The 20,479-nt window shown below is 37.5% G+C and overlaps 1 protein-coding gene across 2 annotated transcripts in view; it reads right to left on the bottom strand.

Moving 5' to 3' along the window:
• The window catches only part of HECW2 (HECT, C2 and WW domain containing E3 ubiquitin protein ligase 2), a 2,117,141-nt gene that overhangs the window by 889,844 nt on the left and 1,206,818 nt on the right, over positions 1–20,479 (bottom strand). For both annotated transcript variants that reach the window (XM_044060621.1, XM_044060622.1), the window contains one exon: positions 5,906–6,000. In XM_044060621.1, the coding sequence (XP_043916556.1) occupies positions 5,906–6,000 (95 nt within the window). The remainder of the gene's footprint in view (positions 1–5,905; positions 6,001–20,479) is intronic.

The raw sequence follows: 20,479 nt of genomic DNA, 5'->3' as shown, positions 1-20,479 counted from the left end.
TCAGCAGTATCGCAATTGGAAATGAACACTAGTAAAGGAAGAACTGAAAGAACTACATCATTATACGTAGCATGGCAAAAAGTAACTGAAATACTGGAGAATAATGACTGCAGCAGATTATAATCAGGAAACAATTGTATAGAAAGTCAATTATATTAGAGGTTTTAGCCTACCTTTTTAAATAATTTGTAAATACTTCATTGTCATAAATAACCTGCATTTGTGTTTTCTTGTTTTTGTAAATGAATAAAAATATTTACAAAAAAAAAGGGAATCCTCTGACCAGTATATCAAATAAAGCAGGTCCACTGACAGCTTATCCTCTCACAGGTGGATGCACACCTTCAACTAGTAATCTCCCCACTGCCTTCTCTTTTTCTCCTGTACTTACCTCCAACATAAAAAAACTCCTAACTAAATTTAAGCCCACCAAATTAGCAGCAGACAACCTCCCAAGTGAATACCTACAAACCATGCTCTGGCCTACCCAGTATCCATCTTGATTAACCGATCTCTGTCAGAAAGTTACGTTTCCACAATGTGGAAAGTATCACATATAATTCCCCTCCACAAAGGCGGACCCTCCACAGAACTAATCAATTACCGCCCCATAGCTATTCTCTCTCCACTCTCCAAAATACTAGAGAGATGCATACACTCTCAGGTCTCAGACTACCTCCTTACTAACAACCTCCTTTCCAATACTCAGCATGGTTTCTGACCAAACAATAGCACCACCACTGCCTTACTCTCCTTTACTAACACTATACTTCAGCATAAAAACAATGGCTATCTCTCCTCTACTACTTTCCTAGACCTATCTAAAGCATTTGACATGGTCCCACACAAACAACTTGTCTCTGTCCTCAATAACCTATCCTTCTCTCAATCAGTCACCAACTGGTTTCAGTTTTACCTGTATGACCACCAACAATCTGTTGTATGGCAGAATGACACATCTCCCCAGCTACCTGTCTCCATAGGGGTTCCCCAAGGATCCATCCTTGGACCCCTACTCTTCTCTGTTTTCACCAATAATCTAGCCTCTGCCACCAAACATGGCACACTCATACAATACGCAGATGACTCAACCATCATCTGCTCAGCCCAATCCCTACCCAAACTGCAAAAAGTCACACAGGAAGCCTTTTCCTCTGTTGAAACTTGGTTATCCGATGCCCAATTAATACTCAACCCAAACAAAACTAAACTACTCATCTTCCAACCCACCAAACATACTCAAAACAACTCTCACTTTAACATCACAGCAAAAGACAACACCACAATATACCCAACTGAACACACCAAATTGTTAGGAGTGGAAATAGACAATAAACTAAAATTTGACATTCACATATCCATGACCATAAAAAAGTCCACAAGAAACTAGGAGCATTATACAGAAATAAGCAACTTCTCACCAAAGCAGCAAAGATTTCAATAGCAAATTCCCACCTTATCTCCACCCTACTTTATGCCTCTCTAATATACACCAACCTAAGGCAATGCGATCTAAACAAGCTAGAGACCTGCTACAACAAAACTGCCAAATTCGCCACAGGGGCATCCTGCCGTAGTCACCACTGTCTCTCACTTGCTGAACTGGGCTGGCTTGAACTCCCTCACCTCCTTCAATGGTATCAACTCTCACTCACCCACAAACTAGTAAACCATCCACTAAATGTCCCATCCCTCCAGAATCTACTCCAACCCTATCACACCACCAGACCACTAAGATCTAGCAACAAAAATCACTTGCAGATCACCAAAGCCAATAACTCTGCTGGTGAAGCACTATTCTCTTGCACCATAGTCAAATTATGGAACTCCCTCCCACCCACAATTACCTCCATACCATCATGCACCCACTTCAAAACTTTACTAAAAGCACACTTAAAAACATGCTGGCTCTTCCCTTGCAACTCCCACTCTAATATCACCCACCCCATCCAACAACTACCTTTCTTTCCACTCCACTAACTACCTTGATTATAGCAAGCTCAGATGCTCATAAGCCTAGTACTTATTATACAGCAGGAACTTCTTATTGTAACATTTGTTAATGTCTATTATGTACTTCACAGATAAGGATTCTAGTTGTCTACTGATGTACTATGTTCTTCATCTGTAAATATGTTGTAAGTAATTGCTATATTAAATTGTTAATTGCTATGTAATCCAATGTAACTACTGTCTGTTTATTTTAACTGTGGAGCTTTTCTCCCCGGGCCTCTGCTGAAAATGGACCTACGTCCAGTCGGACACTCCCAGTCAACAAATGTAAATAAATAAATAAATTTGCATTGACATTTCATACTTCAACCTGTCCTGTACATAAAGTGAAGTACAAATTAATATTATGGTTGCTGTGCAGAAACAGGGGCAGGACATGCAGCATTAAAGTCAAAATGGTCAAGAACCATTGTCACCAAACAGCTGTACCTGGAGGTCAATGGCTCTGGGTCTTCTGCACTTCATTCCAGGAGGAGGAGGTGTTCAAGGACAGGCAGTAACATAGTTTTGGCAACATTAGATAAGTTCCTGTAATTAACCAGCTCAACACCAAGAGGAATAAGAAACTATAGTTGAACTCGACTTGGCGGTGATTAGATCAGGAGACTGACCCCATCCCCAAACTAGCAATGAGTACCTCAAGCTGTATCACCAAGTCCAGTCAGTGCCCATGTTTGGGGGTGGCAGAAATAATGAGAAGTCCAAACCCTTTTATAGTGGCTGCAAATCTCTTCACAACAGTCACAGAATGATCAACCCAAATGCAGAAATTGAATCAAGCTAACCAGTTGGGTGAGCTAACCCTGAGTTGATGAGAAAACCTGTTAACTCCTGCAGGAACACCTTTATAACTTTTTTTGTTATATTTCCAGTAATGTACATTACATACATTTTCTTTAACAAATATCAAATAACTCAAAAAAAAAAACAATTAAATCAAACACTATAATTCTATAATTACATTAAGTACATACGATACAAACAATCGTAAATCAATACAACCAGAATTTGCAGGAAAGAATTTGGTATGTTACCAAATGGACTGTAAATGATTTTATTGACTTTTAACACATTATAATACATTCAGGACATATAACTGAAGGTCCTCAGAAATGGTTTGCAGGCACTGCACTGCTGTTCTCTATAGGCAGCCTAGTGTCTAAGGCAGTGATCAGTATCCCCCAACAAATCACTGGATTGCACCGCCTATGTTGCCTAGAAAGCTGTTTCATAAGGACCATGGAGCATTCAGTGTATTGCATTTGTCAACTCGGCACGCTTACCTTTTCTAGAGGCTGGACAACCTCAGCCAAGGTAGCAGTCATCTACTGCCATTGTAAGATTGCCATTTCCCTCTGTGTCTCCTGCCTTTTCTCCCAGTGATTTGAAACCACCAGGAAAATAACCCTTAGCAACACACCAATGGCAACTTGATCACAATCGCATACACACTGCAAAATAAACATGTGACACACAACACTGGAACACAGACACATATTGCAGTTCATGAAAAGCCACACATGCTACCTATATGGCAATTCAACAAATGCCTGCCTTTTGACCACCATGTTGCCTCCATTGTACGGAAGGCTTTCTACATGGCCCACCTCATAAATAAGAGTATTTCATCCAGGAACAAGGAGGTCATAACATCCCTATACTCCTCCCTTATCGGACCCATTATCGAGTACAATGCCCCCTTTGACATGTACCTTGCCAAGCACATGCAGCAGTTGCAGAGACCACAGAGGGTCCTGACCAGGAAAATCCAGGGTCTCAAACACCTATCCTATACAGATAGGCTAAAAGCCCTGTTTCTCTATCAGTCTCATACAGACTGCTCAGACGTGACCTGTGTCTGGCATACAAGGCCATTTCAGACCCAGACTTGATGGAGTTGCTGCATATTGATACAACAAACTTCACTCATGCAACCCACATGCAAGGCCTTAACCTGGTCTTTGACATTAATAGAACTTGTTGGCGGGATAGATTTGTGTCCCAAAGACTCCCCCGTCTGTGGAATAGACTCCCTCTCCATGTCAAGCAGAGTACCTCTCTAGCCATCTTCAAGAGGAACCAAGACAACTAGAAGGGAAACAGAAAATATACCGCTGAAAACCCAACTGTGTCCCTGCTGGACAGGGAAAACAGGTGCTGACTTTGAGGGAACATGGGCAAAATTCTTGGCTAGGCTTATAAGGGTCTCCGAGTCAATAGCCTAGTACCATTCTAGGAACCTAGGAACCTATGCCTTTCCGCAAAACTCAAGACATCTGAAACGTAGCTAATGTTACTACGATCAAACTTACTGCCATTATCCATACTGCTCAGCTCTCCAGACTTCAGCAGAACAGCCCTCATTTTCCAAATATTTGGTCCTGTACCTCATAAAATTAAAAAAAGTGTGGTAAACCACTAATGATTCCCAAAATGTCAAACACTAATGATTCAAAAAAGAGAGAGAGAGAGAGAGACAGACAGAAAACTGAATCACAGAGAGAAGGAAACCACTAGAGGAATGCTCTTTTCTCTGGAGGCTTGCTTGTACTGCATTGATGTAGTGTGCAAGCTTGGGGATGTATGCACCTTATGCATGCATAGTACATCAGCAAACAGTGACAAAGGTGGAAGAACACTAAAGTACCATTATACAATGGCATTATTTAATAAAGGTAAGCACTTTCTTTCTTAAGTAGTGTCATTGTATAATACAAATAACCCATGGCTGGATGTGGATTTGTCTACTGTTGGCTTTGTTTGATCTCGAGGGTGAAACCATTTCAATTGTTGGCAAATCCCGTGATACCCACTCCTAGTCATGGGTTATTGGTTGAAAAAATGTCAACCTAGTTGCAGAGAAAGTACTTAGGGAAGGCACAGTTAGCTTGTGGGTAAGGGAGTGGTTTGGCTGGTAGGAAGGAAAGAACAGAATAACAGAAGTAAAATGCAGTTACTCAAGGTTCACTATTATAAAGATGAGTTTTAAACACACAAACAATGAGCAGCAAGGATGAAAATTTCAGAAATAGAAATTAGTACAGTTTTATTCCTAAAAGCGCCAAAAATCACATACTAGCTGATTCATAGCTACCTGCTTCCTTGCTTTGAGCTCCTAACACAAAGTTTACTTTTTCCATTCATTTTTTGCACTAGATTCATGTACTTTCCAGAGATTATAGTAGCAGTAAAAAGAATTATGGCTTGCAGGCCTTGAATTTAAGTTATGATGTGCTCAGAGAGCCCAGCCACAGAAACAAGATAATAACTATTGCATGAGTAAATGAACACAATGTAACCCTTGACCTACAAAAGCTATATACCTATGTTATGTACAGTACAAAATCACATTCAGAGCATTCACAAATTTTAGCAGCACTTGTCTTTTGAACAGTAACAGTCAAATTAAACTTTGAGGTTTCAGTACATTTATCTAAATAAAAACTACAAATTAGACTTTTACTACAAAACACCTTTCTCACAAACATAATATCATGGCTTTGCTGAACAAACAGGATTCATTTACAAAGACAGTATGTGTTACTGGGGTGCAGTAAAATCAAATTGCTGTTACACCATTTATATTTCGTGCTAAAGTGTGGTTCATCTAACCTCATTTACACAAGCTGTAACTTCTACATTCTGGGGTTTAATATGTGAATAACACTTGTGTTCTATGAACCTCTGAAATATGGAATGCATTCTATAATTTGATGCTCTCCTCCTCCATAAACTTATGATATAAGCAAGTAAACAGACTGTAGCCTATTGCCAACTATTACATTCTCACCCACACAAATATGGATGCATCTTTTAGTGTCTGATCCCCTCTTCTTTTACTGTCGAACAGACATGTTCACTCTACTGCCAAAGGTAGGAATGTTCCGCTTACCGTTGCAGCTGTGTTCTTCACTGTGATACATGGAGTTGTGGCTCTTAGGGCCCCACTTACTCCATGGTAGTATTTAAAGCAGATTTTTGTTTCAGCTGAAAAGAAAAAACAGAAAATACAGTCAGTGTTTCCTCTATAATTTGGAACTATATAGTCATCATTAGCAGTATCAGGTGTAACAAGTAAGTATCCTCTAAAAATAACACAGAATGGAACATTCTTCTGTGCATCGTATGCCAGGTAATGTTCTCCATCTGGCAGCTTTTCTCCAGGTCGTAATTTAGAATCCAGTAGAACAGATTACCATAGTACTAATAAGCCAAAACATGGCATAGGCTCTATGGTACAGTATGAAATGTGAATGTATTTTGTAAGAATTGCTTGACTATGATTTGCCTTATGCAAAACCATATCTCACTGAGTAAAATGCAATAACAATAACAATAAGATGGAATTCATAGACATACCTAGCACTTTTGTGTAACCCTTGCACACCTAAGCAACATTACTTAATGACACTGGGAGAAACTGAGAATCCAAATGAAAGCAAGCAGCCCTTATGTGCAGCTAGCTGTGTATTAAGGTTATGTAAATGAGCTGCAAAGTAACCATACAAGTGGACCTAGTCGTGCAATGAAAGTGGGCAAATGGGCCTACCCATGCAGTGAAACTGTGCAAGTGAACAGATCCATACAGTGAAACTGTACAAGTGCACAGAGCTGTACAGTGAATCTGTGCATGTAACCAGAGCTATGCAGTGAGATGCATGCAAAGAAATACAAGACAGAGTCCACACAGCAGCCACATGGTACATTGTGCAATCCCATGAGAATACAAAAACAAAACAAGAATGAACCCAATATGAAGTAGTGCTTGCAGCATCTACGTTGCATGTGTTACATAGCATATCGCTCAGTAGTATGTTACTCATCCAGTCACATTACCTTATCCCCTTGCCTAGCTCTCCGTTCCTGATAAAACTGTCTCATTTCCCCTCTGCATTCCTAACTCCTCTTACCCTCTCCTTCATTCATTCTTTCAGCAAGTTACTTATGAATTCCCTCACTCTCTCTCCCTACAAAAGGTAATGCACTAAAAATTACAAATAATACCCTGTCTTCTACAACACGTATCTGTTTTATTTTATTGTCTACCATATTCCATTCTACTAGGTCTAAATGAAATCTCATGTTGTTTACTTCTACTACATATGCTGTTTGCATATGTTACAACATCTTAATGACAGTTGATATTGTGTTTCAATATACTTGTGCTGTTTTACATATTACTGATATGTAGTCCAGTTATAGCCCTCTCACCCCATCCCACCCCCCGCTGAGTCAAATTGGCCATCTGTGATCAATGCTCTACCCTGGTTAACAAATATTAAAGTAAAATAAATAAATAAAAATAAGTATCATTATCTTATTTGCAGCTGCACTAGACACCTGTTACATGCATAAAGGGAAAGGAAAATAAAGGGGTGCACAGCAAAGTAGGAAAAAGGGGAAGTACATGCAGATGATCACACGAAAGGGAAACATGCCGAAGTATGATAGAAAGGAAACGTGCACAATTTTTTTTCTTAAATATACCAGCTTCAAGATTGCACAATCCCCCTTTCTCTAGCATTCAACTATCTCACAACAATACCACCCTCCCACTTATTATGTTCAAACTACACTCCGTTTGACAATTTCACTCCCAAATGAATGCATTCAAACAGAATGACACTTGATCACTAATAGTGTTTCCGTACCAATTTATCTGTCTATGATTATAGGTCAGAATAGCAAACACTCAAATGAGTGAAGGGTCTTCTGACCTGTAAAGAAGAGTGAATGCTCATGTGAGTGTACATTCTGTTCTATGGAGATGTTGCTGACAGCCTTTTCTATGACATCACTATGCAGAGGGATAAGTGAATTTGCCTTCACCCGGCTGTAGTGTGATCTCAGATTACGTGTGTGTGTGTGTGTGTGTGTGTGTGTGTGTGTGTGTGTGTGTGTATATATATATATATATATATATATACATACATATATATATATATATATATATATATATATATATATATATATATATATATAAGTAGCAGGGGGTATGGGAGACCAGAGGGGTTTGCCCACCTGCAAAAAAAAACAAAAAATAAAAACAGTTTTCATTTTTGGGAGGGGGGGGGTGAGTACGACCATGTTACTGTTAAATGTAAAATGATACCTTTGTCTTTGTTACTCTTATGAGTGTTTACAGTTTGCTGAGATGCTCCTTGTTGTTGTGTCTTTCGGCTTTTCCCGGTTAGGGGTCGCCACAGCGGAACTCAGGTCCGCTAATGATTGGCAGTTGATTTTTAATTGCTGAGTTGCCAGCCCTAATGCACAACCTTCGATGAAGATACGCCCATTCACACATGTCTCCACGCAGAAGACGCTCTAGTTGAAAGTCGAACCGGTCAGCGTCTTACTGTGAGGCGACAATGCTACTGCAGCACCACCACAGCGGATTATCTATCTAATTATCTGCTTTTTGTCTGTCTGTCTTAATCTCTTGGAAAATCTTAAGCATTCCTCTTCCAAGTTCACCATGCTGAATCCCACTTTCCTTAAAGCAGCACATAAAATTGCCATACCTTTAACCTACACATGTATAATCTCTCCCTTACTAGAATATTTGGAGAAATTAAAAAAGGAGAAATCCTCAAAATACTGAAACATTCCTACAATAGGGCCAGGCCAGGCCAAGGGGGGAGAATGCCCCCCCTGTTGTAGAAAGAAGTAGCAGTCCACAAAAATCACAAAAACTGATAGTCCAAAGAAGAGCCATAAAGAGGATAAAGTAGACTATTGAGGATAAGAAAGAAATTACGTATTGTTCTATTACGCAAGAAGCCCAGAATTTCCAGAGATAAGATATACAAAAAGATTAAGAGAAAAATTAGAGGAAAAAAAAACACTTTCACAAGAAAAACTGTCAGAAGCTTCAAATAAAAAAAATGTATTCATTAATACAACAGATTTGCAAAAAACATTATATAGACCAAGGATCTTTGATCTCTTTGGAGAAAGAAGCATCTGAGGAAGTGCAAAAATATAAACAACAAAATCTAGAAATTTTTGAAAGCTATAAAAAAGAAATATGGACATGGGAAAAAAAGAGAGAGTTGATACTGGTGCAAAATTTATGCAAAGTTGAAAGGCCAAATGATCAAAACAAAAAAGGCAGCCCCAAAGATATTCAAAGAGAGATACAGGCAATGGCATCCAGATATGGAAAATTTCACAATAAAAAATAATATCACAAAGATTAATAAAGTAGAAGTTAAAAAAATGGAAGTTACATTTGTTCAGCTTCATAAGTAGAATGTTGTCATATCTACAAATATCCAGCAGTGACAAGACTATAATTTATGTCACAATAGATGAAGTTAATTTCAGATAGTAAAATTGTGGTGATACTGTAGGCATTTCTGAAATCATGCTATTGATCTGAAAATGTTCATAAAAAGGTCTTTTTTTTTGCTTTTTTGTGACATCCTCCCAGAGGGGGGGGATGCATATCTGGTACATGCAGATCCATGGTAAGAGATTTCCATTGATTTTGAGTTGGTCCTTACATTGTTAGAGTGCACAAGCATTTGGTAGTCCACAGAGGAAATGTGGCCATTGATAGCAACCATAATATGCAGCTGAATTTACTTTAACATACATTTACCACATGCTCTTGCATAAAAAACTTAATAGTGGATACAAAAAGTGCACAAACCCCTGTTAAAATGCCAGGTTTTTGTGATATACAAAATGAGACCACAATAAATCATTTCAAAAATGTTCCCACCTTTAATGTGACCTACAACCTGTACAAAAATATAAAAAAAATTTAAAATGTACGATAAGCTGGTTGCATAAGTGTGCACACCCTTAAACTAATACTTTGCTGAAGCACCTTTTGATTTAATTACAGCATTCAGTCTTCTTGGGTACACACCTGCCATCAATTAAGGAGACTCTGATTAATCCCAGATAAAGTTCAGCTGTCCTAGTAGGATTTTCCTGACATTTACTCCGTTGCCTCCTACAGCAAAATCCATGGATCACAGAAAGCTTACAACGCATCAAAGGGATCTCATTGTTGAAAGGTATCAGTCAGGAGAAGGGAACAAAAACATTTCCACGGTTTTGGATATACCATGGAACACAGTGAAGACAGTCATCAAACAGTGGAGAAAATATGGGACAACAGTGACATTGCAAAGAACTGGACATCCCTCCAAAATTGATGAAAAGACAAGATGAAAACTGGTCAGGGAGGTTGCCAAGAGACCTACAGCAACACCAAAGGTGCTGCAGGAATTTCTGGCAAGTACTGGTTGTGTACTACATGTGACAACAATCTCTTGAATTCTCCATATGTCTGGCTTATGGGGTAGGGATGCAAGATGGAAGCCTTTTCTTAAACAGAAAAACACTCAGGCCTGGCTAAAATTTGCAAAACAATACATCAAGTCTCCCAAACATATGTGGGAAAATGTATTATGATCTGATAAGACCAAGGTTGAACTTTCTGGCCACAATTCCAAAAGGTACGTTTGGTGCAAAAACAAAACTCTGCATCACCAAAAAACATCATCCCCATGGTGAAGCATGGTAGTGGCAGTATCAGGTTTTGGGGTTGTTTTTCTTCAGCTGGAACTGGGGCTTTCGTCAAGGTGGAGGGAATTATGAAAAGTTCCAAATACCAGTCACTTTTGGTCCAAAACCTTCAGGCATCTGCTAGAAAGCTAAAGATGAAGAGGAATTTCACCTTTAAACACAACAATGACCCCAAGCACACTTCCAAATCAACAAAAGAATGGCTTCACCAGAAGAAAGTTATAGTTTTGGAATGGCCCACCCATTGCTCAGACCTAAATCCAATAGAAAATCTGGGGGGTGACCTGAAGAGCGATGTGCACAAGAGACGTCCTCACAATCTGACAGATTTGGAGTGCTTTTGCAAGGAAGAGTGGGCAAATATTGCCAAGTCAAGATGTGCCATCCTGTTGGACTCCTACCCAAGAAGACTGAATGCTGTAATTAAATCAAAAGGTGCTTCAGCAAAGTATTAGGTTAAGGGTGTGCTCACTTATGCAACCAGCTTATTGTACATTTTTTATTTTTTGCATTTTTCCCCTAACAGATTTGTTTGTTTTTCAATTGAATTGTACAGGTTATAGGTCACATTAAAGGTGGGAAAAGTTTTGAAATGATTTATTGTGGTTTAATTTTTTTAAATCACAAAAACCTGGCATTTTAACAGGGGTGTGTATACTTTTTATATCCACTATATATATATATATATATATATATATATATATATATATATATATATATATATATATATCTACACACATACATAAAATATATATATATATATATATATATATATATATATATATCTACACACATACATAAAATATATATATATATATATATATATATATATATATATATATATATATATATATATATATATATATCTCAGTTGATCGAGTTTTCAGAAACTCAAAATTCATATAGTCAAGACCATATGATCGAGTATTTGAAAACTCAAAGCTTTTGAATGGAGACTGCGGTACAGTGAGGATCGGGGAATTTAACCTTTTCTTCACTGCAGTGCAATCTCGGACTTGGTACATATACTTTGCAGAGAGTGTGAGGGCTTGCCCCGCTGCATAAATGCCAAAAAGTCACCCTTGACATTGGTCTTGACTTCAGAGAAATAAATGCCAAACAGGAGCAGCCCCAACAAGAAGCCTTGAGGGACTCCACTAATAACTGTCTTCTTTGTGGAACTAGACTCCCCTATCCTAACTTCTTGGGGGTCCTATCTCTGAGCCAGTTAACTGTCCAGTGGGTGGCATGGGGTTTTAAACCTAATTTTGTGAGTTTATCTATAATGCCCGATTGTGGTATTGTATCACTTGACTGACCATCAATGCCAATGATGCACTGTCTTGGCCATGGAAAGTGTATTGTGGGCCTGCTCCTCAATGGCAGTTGGGAGACCTATGGTCGAGGGTATTTCCTGAAGGCAGTCTGAGGGGGGAGAGGGGGCAAAATTGGATGTAAATTTGTTGACCAGTTGATTTGGTATATTTTCTGGCTCAGTATAGGTGGCTCCATTTACAATTAGTTCAGCGCTAATTGTCTACTGCCACTGAGGTTGTGGACATAGCTAAAGAATGTCCTGTGATTGTCCTTGCTCTGGGAAGCTATTTTTAACTCTATTTTGCCTTTGTAAGATTTGATTAGCCCCACCCCTGCCCACCCACCCAGTTTATGTGCTGGCCTGTGATGGTGAGTACTTAGAGTGAAGAGGGAGTTTTTACCTTGCTTGGCATTGTACTTTCTAATTTTTGTCATGACTGACTTTCTTTTGTTATACAACCTATGGATTTTGGGGTTCCACCAGGGTGGCTTGTTTTTTGAGTTTGTCCTGTGCTTATTCCAAACAGGCACAGCTGTCTCTCTGCAGCCCTTAATGTGACTATACAGTGTTTCCATGAACAGTTCCACATATGTAGCAATGCTCTCAGGGTGTGTGTGTGTGGGGGGGGGGGGGGGCTTGAACATTTGCTGGGGCTTGTATTACAATAATTTCTAACAGTTCCAGCCAGGGTTAGCTGGGGTCCTGGGTTTCATTTTGTTTCAAAGGAGACAGCTTTATGGCCCAACCTGACCAGTGAAGATATTACATGAGAGTGAGAGGTTCAACTCTCTTCCATGTTTGTGAAGATCAGGTCAAGGATGGAAGTGCCCCTAGCAGGTGTAGAGACTAGTCAGTCCAGTGTATTTATGTTTACAAAGTCCACGAATCTCTGATCCTGCTTGTTTGAGGGTCATGTATGATTCCCAGATTATAGTGAGGTAGTTAACATCTTACTTCTAACAAGTCAGTATTTCCCTACTTTTATCCTAAATGTACATACTATATATAATGTACATACTTTGCTAAAGTGTACCTTGTTCTCTGTGCCCTGCACATATGAGTCTGTGTCAAACATCTGTTATTGTACTGTTCTAAAATTTGCTATATTCATGAGTACACATATTGTTTGCTTCTTTACTTTTGGGTAATGGCTGAAAAATGTCTTTATACCATTCCCACCTACCCAGTTACTAAAAACTAAATAAATATACATGTTACTAAATGACATGTGACATTCTTTACTCCAGATTAACAAGAAAACGCCTGCACTGCTCTCTTGTCCTGATGATGCCCACCATGGCTTATGGCAACTCCTTAGCCAAGTCAGACCAGGCATCCATTTTGTAAATGCACCATCACAGCATTTCAGTACGTACTACCTGAAATGGCTGACAAGAAGATAAAGCATACATAATCTTGATTCCTTTCACACACCATGCAGGTTCTTTCCAGCAGGTAGTAGTAGAAGTTGCCATCATCTCAAATCTTCTGTAAAAGTGGCGTTATTTTTACAAGGACCAAAATGGTATCCTGTGAATCACATCTGCAGTGTGATTTCAACAGCAATGCTACCTGTTGAGGAGCACAATGTGAAGACCCACAGAGCTCTCTAGTGCGAGCTCATGGCCAGGAGCTACCCAAGGCAGGTATAGGCAGTAGGCTGCACCTTGTGATACAGGTGCATGGTAGAAAGGTATAGCCATTCAGAGCCATTCATGCCTCATGACCAAATTTAACCACATGGTAAACAACTAGAAACCTGCCTAGTCTTACAAGCATGCTGTCATTTTTTTCTAGGGTAAATTGTGTTGATTTATGGAAGACAATGTGGCATTTCTGAGCAGTACTGCTAAGAGGAATAGCAGCAATATACTGCTCTATAGGCAGTCAAAGGAAGTATACAAAACACTGTAAGTGCATGACAAGTTGTTTGCATGTGCCTTCCTAAGGATGTGTACCCTCACACTGGAATTCACATGACATTAGGCCAGCAATAAGAATATGCATACTTGCATGTTCATCATCCTTGTAGAAGATACAGGCTGTCCAAGCACATGGCTGTCTCTGCAACAGTACTGTTATGGCCAGAAGTGTTATTATGGTGAGTATAGTAGCCATACTCAAACATGTATCCACCCTCCACATGTACTACAGCAGGGCCATATTTCTGGTGATTACCAGGTGACTCCATCTGACAGTAGCAGGAATAACCACCTAACTCTCTACATACCTTTTAGGATGTGCGCCTGCTGTGTGTTCTCATATCTATCCCTACTGCTGTCATGTGGCATACTCCCAAAGCCATCTCTGTCATTATAGTATGGTTTAAATGTTTAAATGTTTTTTGTTATGTATTCCCTGGGAAGAGCACTGCTAGAGTGACACGTGTAGAGGCTGCATACTGTAATCACAGTCTGATGTCACAGAGGCACTGCCTTCTCTCCATTCTGTGCATTAAAACCACCCCAAATATAGGCTGAAACTGTGACTTTACTTACCCAAGAACATGAGATTGCACAACAAGAGCACTTATCATCCCCAGTGGGAGAGCGCTCAGTTATGGCACCAACTAACAGTGATACTCCCTCTGTATCCTGGGGATAACCAGCCTGTCTCCTTCCTACCACAGTATGGAGTAAACATCATTCTAAGAACACCTTGCAGGCTGTGTGAGACAGGATCATACTGGAGTGACTTATCCACCCACCCCCAGATACGTCAAGGGACCAGACGCAAGTTTTGAGCATGGTGTACATTGTTGTGAGTTTGTGTGTGAGCAGTATTATACTGGTATTCAGCTGCACCCAGTGGATTCTTATGGGTGTCATAATGTAGGGATCCAGACAGGATTCTACACCACGTGCAACACAGTATACACATGGGATGGGGAGTTACTTCAAATGGTCACCCTAGAAAACGTAGCTATATGCTTTAACATTAGCCACAGTGCCTGTACTTACCAACTAGATGGCCACGTGGAATTGCAGTAAACAGAAAGTAGTGATAATGCTTAGGTGTGTGTGACATATGTGAGCAATGAAAAATGCCTGGATGCAGTATGGACAATTTTGTTATGATCCCATACATGTCCCACATTAACCTGGCAATTCACAGAATGACAGCTCTTCCTTTTTACAAACCTTGATGACTCTGAGCCAGTTCGGTATTTATGATAAATATATACAATTTAGGGCTCTCAGTACCTCAGAGTTGTGGGCAATGTCATATAAGGTACTCTTGGTATTAGCAAGAAAACCATATATGACCGTTCATATGCACTAACATTATACTAAGCAAACTGATGAGCACAAGTCAAAGGCCTGCTAAATACCCAAGGCGATTATAGCTCAGCTTTGCTATTCTGCATGAAAATTCACATTCCAGGTCTTTGAGAGGTCTCTGTAGCTAACATGGAAACAGCAATACATAGCTTGGTCTCCACAGATACGGGAAAGTAATGCATTTGTATTGATTCTCTGTGTGGGTGACACAAGACATCCAAGATCAAATACAACCTTCAAATTAGCTCAAACATGATCAATAATCTCTTCCTCATTGAATTCTTGATACGTTACTGCTGGTGGTATCCTTTACATTGGCATCTGATGGTACCCTGTGCCTATAAGTGGGCAGCTGTGAGTCTGAACACTCTTGCTAAATTCAGTGATGATGCCCTTTTTCCCTTTTATAGTGAGGCACACAGAGCTGTACAATTTCCTGTAGAAATGTTTGTGAATTGAGAGAAGGTTCATCTTGCACACATTTTAATATCAGTAAGACCTGGTTTTATTACCGCATTTCATCTGTGTGTTATTATGGTTCTCTGATTTGATTCTTGGTTAGGAATCCTGTGTGGAGTCCCCATGTTCTCCATTTGTTCACATGAATTTTCCACAGGTATTCAAGTTTCCTCCCATCTCCCAAAACATGGGTAAGTCTGAATGGCAAATTTAAACTGTCCCTAAGTGTGCATGCAGTATGTGTATGTGTGTGGGTGTTTGTGTGTCTGTGAGACAGAGGGAGCTACAGAAGAAAGGCCTACTTTGTTTACACAAGAAGACTGTAGATGGTCAAAACACAGGAAACATACAACTGTGTTGGTAGCAAATAAGAAAAGACTAATAATTTTTCTTCAGCTGTCTGTCATGAGGGGTTCTGTTCTGTAAAGTGAGCTTACCATTTTAAGTTTTTTTTTTTTTTTTTTGCTAAGTATCAGGATATGTTGCACAAACGTTTGTCGTCTAGTAAGGCATGTAGAATTTAATGTTTTGGATGCCTTCTAATGTAATATTATTTGCTGAAGTGGCAGTGAAGGAGATTGGAGTATTACATTAATATTTTGTTGTAAGTAGTATTAGTTCAGCTTTTGGAGGGGATGAAGAAGTAGATATCCTTTTTATAACCATGTTTTAATATTGGTGAATGTTTCTTGGATTAGATTTTCCAGTTTTTGGATGGTAATGGCTAAGCATATGAGGGTGAAGTTGTCAGCATATTGGCTTGCTTACTAAGTTTAGGTCATTAATAAATATGGTAAATAGGAGTGGGCCCAGGATTGAGCCTTAAGGGATACCGAAAGAAACTGGGAAGAAGGTAGAATGTTGTTTTGCCTCTTCACTTTATTAAGGTAGCTTTGAAACCAGAAGAGAGTGGTTGTGGAGACGTCAAGGCTGGCCAGTTTATTTAGAAGTATTTGAGGTGAAATGGTGTTAATGATCTCAAAGGCCTTTCTAAGTCAAATAATACTGCAGAAACCATTTTGCTGGCCTTCCTGTTGATGTTAATTATATTTTAGAAAGCTGAGTAGATCTGTATTTGTACTGTGGTATGGATAAAAACCATGCTGTTGTGGAGACAGAAGGTTAAGTAAATATGAGCAAATGCACTTTTCTGGGATTTTCAACAGAGGACAAGGTAAGGCAATTTGTCAGCAGTTGAAGACTTCAAAAGAACTGCCTCCCTTATGTTGTGGAATGATTAAGACTGTTTCCAAACTGATCGTACATAGGATTCCTGGATGGATCTATTAATGAATATGGATATAGGGTATGCAATAGCATCTTTGACCATCTTAATATATTCTGAGAGAAGTTTGTTGACTGCTAGAGTGGTAGGCTTAGGTTTAGTCAAATATTTTTGATAATGTTGACAGAGACCATATTTAGAGTAAAAGCAGGATTTTAGTTGCTGGCTGTTTGCTAGAATGGAGGTGAATGAGTATCTTTTTGGAGTACAACTACTGTTTCAATAAAATGGGTATTGAATTTGCAAGTTGTGTTGTGGGTTGACACACTGGGGATGGGATGAGTTATGAAGACTTTCCAGGGTGCAAGAGATGATTGAGGATTTTCCAGAAAAGATTTTGGCTGCGTTGATGAGTGTTTTTTCTTCTGAAATATTTTTTTTATTTTCAATTAAAATAACATTTACATAATATTTTTAAATATCATTTTAAACAACTATATGCAATATTTACAATAGCCTGACTTTCAATTATATACACTGTATGTTATTAAATATAGAATTAAAAGATCAGTTATCAGAGATACAATATTGATTATTGCAGAGTGTCCAACAAAAATATAACTTTCTTTCAAGGATTATTTACCAATGGCCTGGGATAGATTCGTAGTTCTTTGATTTTTATTTCCACCAATACAGTTGTGTTCAGTAAAGTACAAAATTCTTCCAAGGTCAGGGGTGTATCTGAATTCCACCTTTAGGTTACACATTTCCTAGATATAGCAAGTATTGTCCATAACAAATACATATTTGTCTTATTCAGGTAGGGACCTTCATTTACATTTAGTATTATCAATACTTTAGTTAAGGTAAAGGATTCATTAAATAAAGAGTGTAAAAAATGACTGATTCCATTCCATTATGATTTAATGTTATTACATTCATACAAAATATGCATCCAGTCTGCTTTATTTGACTTTTCACACCTCCAGCAAAAAACATTTGTAGTAGTAAAAATGCTCTATGTAAGTATTTCCAGTTAAATATTTTCCAGTACTGTGTGTAAGAGGTGTAATTAACTGATAGTAAGATGTTAGTTTTAATTTCTTCTGTTAACTGCAATGACTGACCTTTTGTTAAGAACTGCCAGTATGATGGCCTGGGAATTGTTTTATATGTTATTAACTCTTTACATAGATTTGAAATGGAATTTTTCTTTTCACAACTATTATATATAAATTCATACCAGAAAACTTATTAGATTTGAAATATCTTTAAATGAGGAATTATTAATTAATCTGCATAAATCTTGAGTATACATTAGAATGCTTAGTAAGGTTAACCAGTCCTGTGTTGGAATATTGTAAGCAGTTTTTATCATATGTATATCTATAACATTTAATTTATTTACACATTGAAACCAGCATAAGAATCCATTTTGTTCCCAGGAGGTTATTGTTTCCCCTATATATTTTGTGAGGAAAGTTCTTAGTGATGGTAAATGGGGGTAAAAGGTCAAACCAAAGTTTAAGATCTATGTTTGCATTTATAAGTTTCCTAAAGGAATTGATGTAATGATTAATCAGTGTTGTTTTAGAAGGTTTTATTATATTATATTGTATATGTATGCATAGTATGTACCATGGTTTGTTTGATTTGTCTACTATTAAAAAAAAATGTTAACAGATTAAATTCATTTGTTAATATAGCCGTTGTTAATTCTTTCCAATTGGCAAAATAATTTGGGTTGATCCAGTCTATTGTAGTTTTAAGCACAGATGCTTTTATATATATGTTTCTATTTCTGAGAAGTTCAATCCTTCTTGTTTCCTGGGTCTAATGTGATGAGTTAGAGCTACTCTATTCTTTTTGGGATACCATAAACATTTTATTAAACATGAGTTTATTTCTTTAAGAATGCATCTTTCAGGAATTAACTGTATTGCTAATTCTACATATAGTATTTTTGGCAATAAGACCATTTTTATTAATTGCAATTTGTCTTCAAAAGTTAATATAATTTTGTTCCACTTTTATATATATATATATATATATATATATATATATATATATATATATATATATATATTATTGTTTAATAATATTTTTATAATTTATTAATATTGTTTCATTTATAATTTTGCATAATACTAGTCCCAAATAATTTAGCGTAAGTTCTTGTTTTCCTATGATGGATTTATCTGTAACTTGTAGTTCTTTTTTCTTATTTAAAAATAGAAATTTTGATTTTGATCTATTAAAGTGTAGACCTGAAATCTTATAAAATGTCTCCATTATTTCTTCTAGCTCTCCTAATGACTCTCTGGAGTTTAATAGGGTTAATAAAATATCATCAGCAAACAGCATTATTTTAGATATTTACTGGTCAAAGACTTCTATTCTTTTTATTCTTGGATTACTGCATATTATTTCTGCAAGTATTTATATAGCCAAAGCAAATAAAATAGGGGAAAGGGGGCATCCTTGTTTAGTACCTTTTGTTATATGGATAGATTCTGAGGTGAAAGGACCTAATTTAATATAGGCTAAGTTATTAATATACATGTTTTTAGTAATAAGATGAAGGGATGAGGAAATTCAAATAATGCTAAAGTTTTAAATAGATATTCCCAGTTGAGGGAATCAAAGGCTTTTTCTATGCCTAATCCGATTACAAGTGTTTGTCTATCTTCTTTATTCACATATTCTATAAGAGTAAGTATCCTTTTAATATTATCATGTGTGTGCCTGTTATATAAAAATCCAGTTTGATCATTATTAATTGTCTTTGAAAGTGGGATTTTCATTCTGTTAGCTTGTATTGACATGAATATTTTGTAATCATTATTCAGTAATGATATAGGTCTGTATGGGGTACAAAGGTCTGATGATGTATTATCTTTTAGAATTAGTGTTATGAGAGAATATTTCCATGAGGGTGGTATTTTTGCTTCTGACTGGACTTCTAGCAAAGTTTTATGAAAAAGGGAGATTACTGTTGAAGGGAAGAGTTTGTAAATTTCTGCAATTATACCATCTATCCCTGGAGCTTTGTTAGATTTACTTTATTTTATCTTGTCAACAATTTCTTTGTAGGATATAGGTTTTTGTAGGTCTAGTTTTAAGTTTTCGGGAATTGTTTTATATTGATAAGGTTTGTATCTAAGTTTATTTGGTTGGTATCTAAATCTTCTTTTTTGAAGTGTTCCATATAATAGAACCAAAATGCTTCAAGGATGTCTTCTATAGCTTTTTGCCCATTCTTTTCATGATATATATTACTAATGTTATTTGCTTTAGATTGCAGTTTAATTCTTGTAGATAAGTTATGTAGATATCTGGGGGAGGTGGCTAATGAGTTTATTTTTAATTTTTCCAAGGCTAGACAAGTTTTGTGTGTTAGAATTTCATCATATTTTTATTTAAATCCTCTATTTCTTTTTTGACTTCTGGACAATTCTGATTTTGTTTAGAGTTTGCTGTCAAGAGTCTGGTTTGCAAGTCTAATGATTCAGATTCCCACTCTCTAACTTTGTCTTTGTACCAGCTAAGTGTCTTACCAAATAAATACAGTTTTAATGAGTCCCAAACCATGACTCTACTGATTTCTGTTGTATTATTAATTTCAAGAAATAACTGTAGTTC

This window comes from Protopterus annectens, chromosome 2.part0 (assembly GCF_019279795.1).
Source record: "Protopterus annectens isolate FY-2018-M chromosome 2.part0, PAN1.0, whole genome shotgun sequence".
In the NCBI taxonomy this organism is placed as follows: Eukaryota; Metazoa; Chordata; order Ceratodontiformes; family Protopteridae; genus Protopterus; species Protopterus annectens.
The sequence above is the reverse complement of the archived record's forward strand: the minus strand, read 5'-3'. Positions and strand labels throughout refer to the sequence as shown.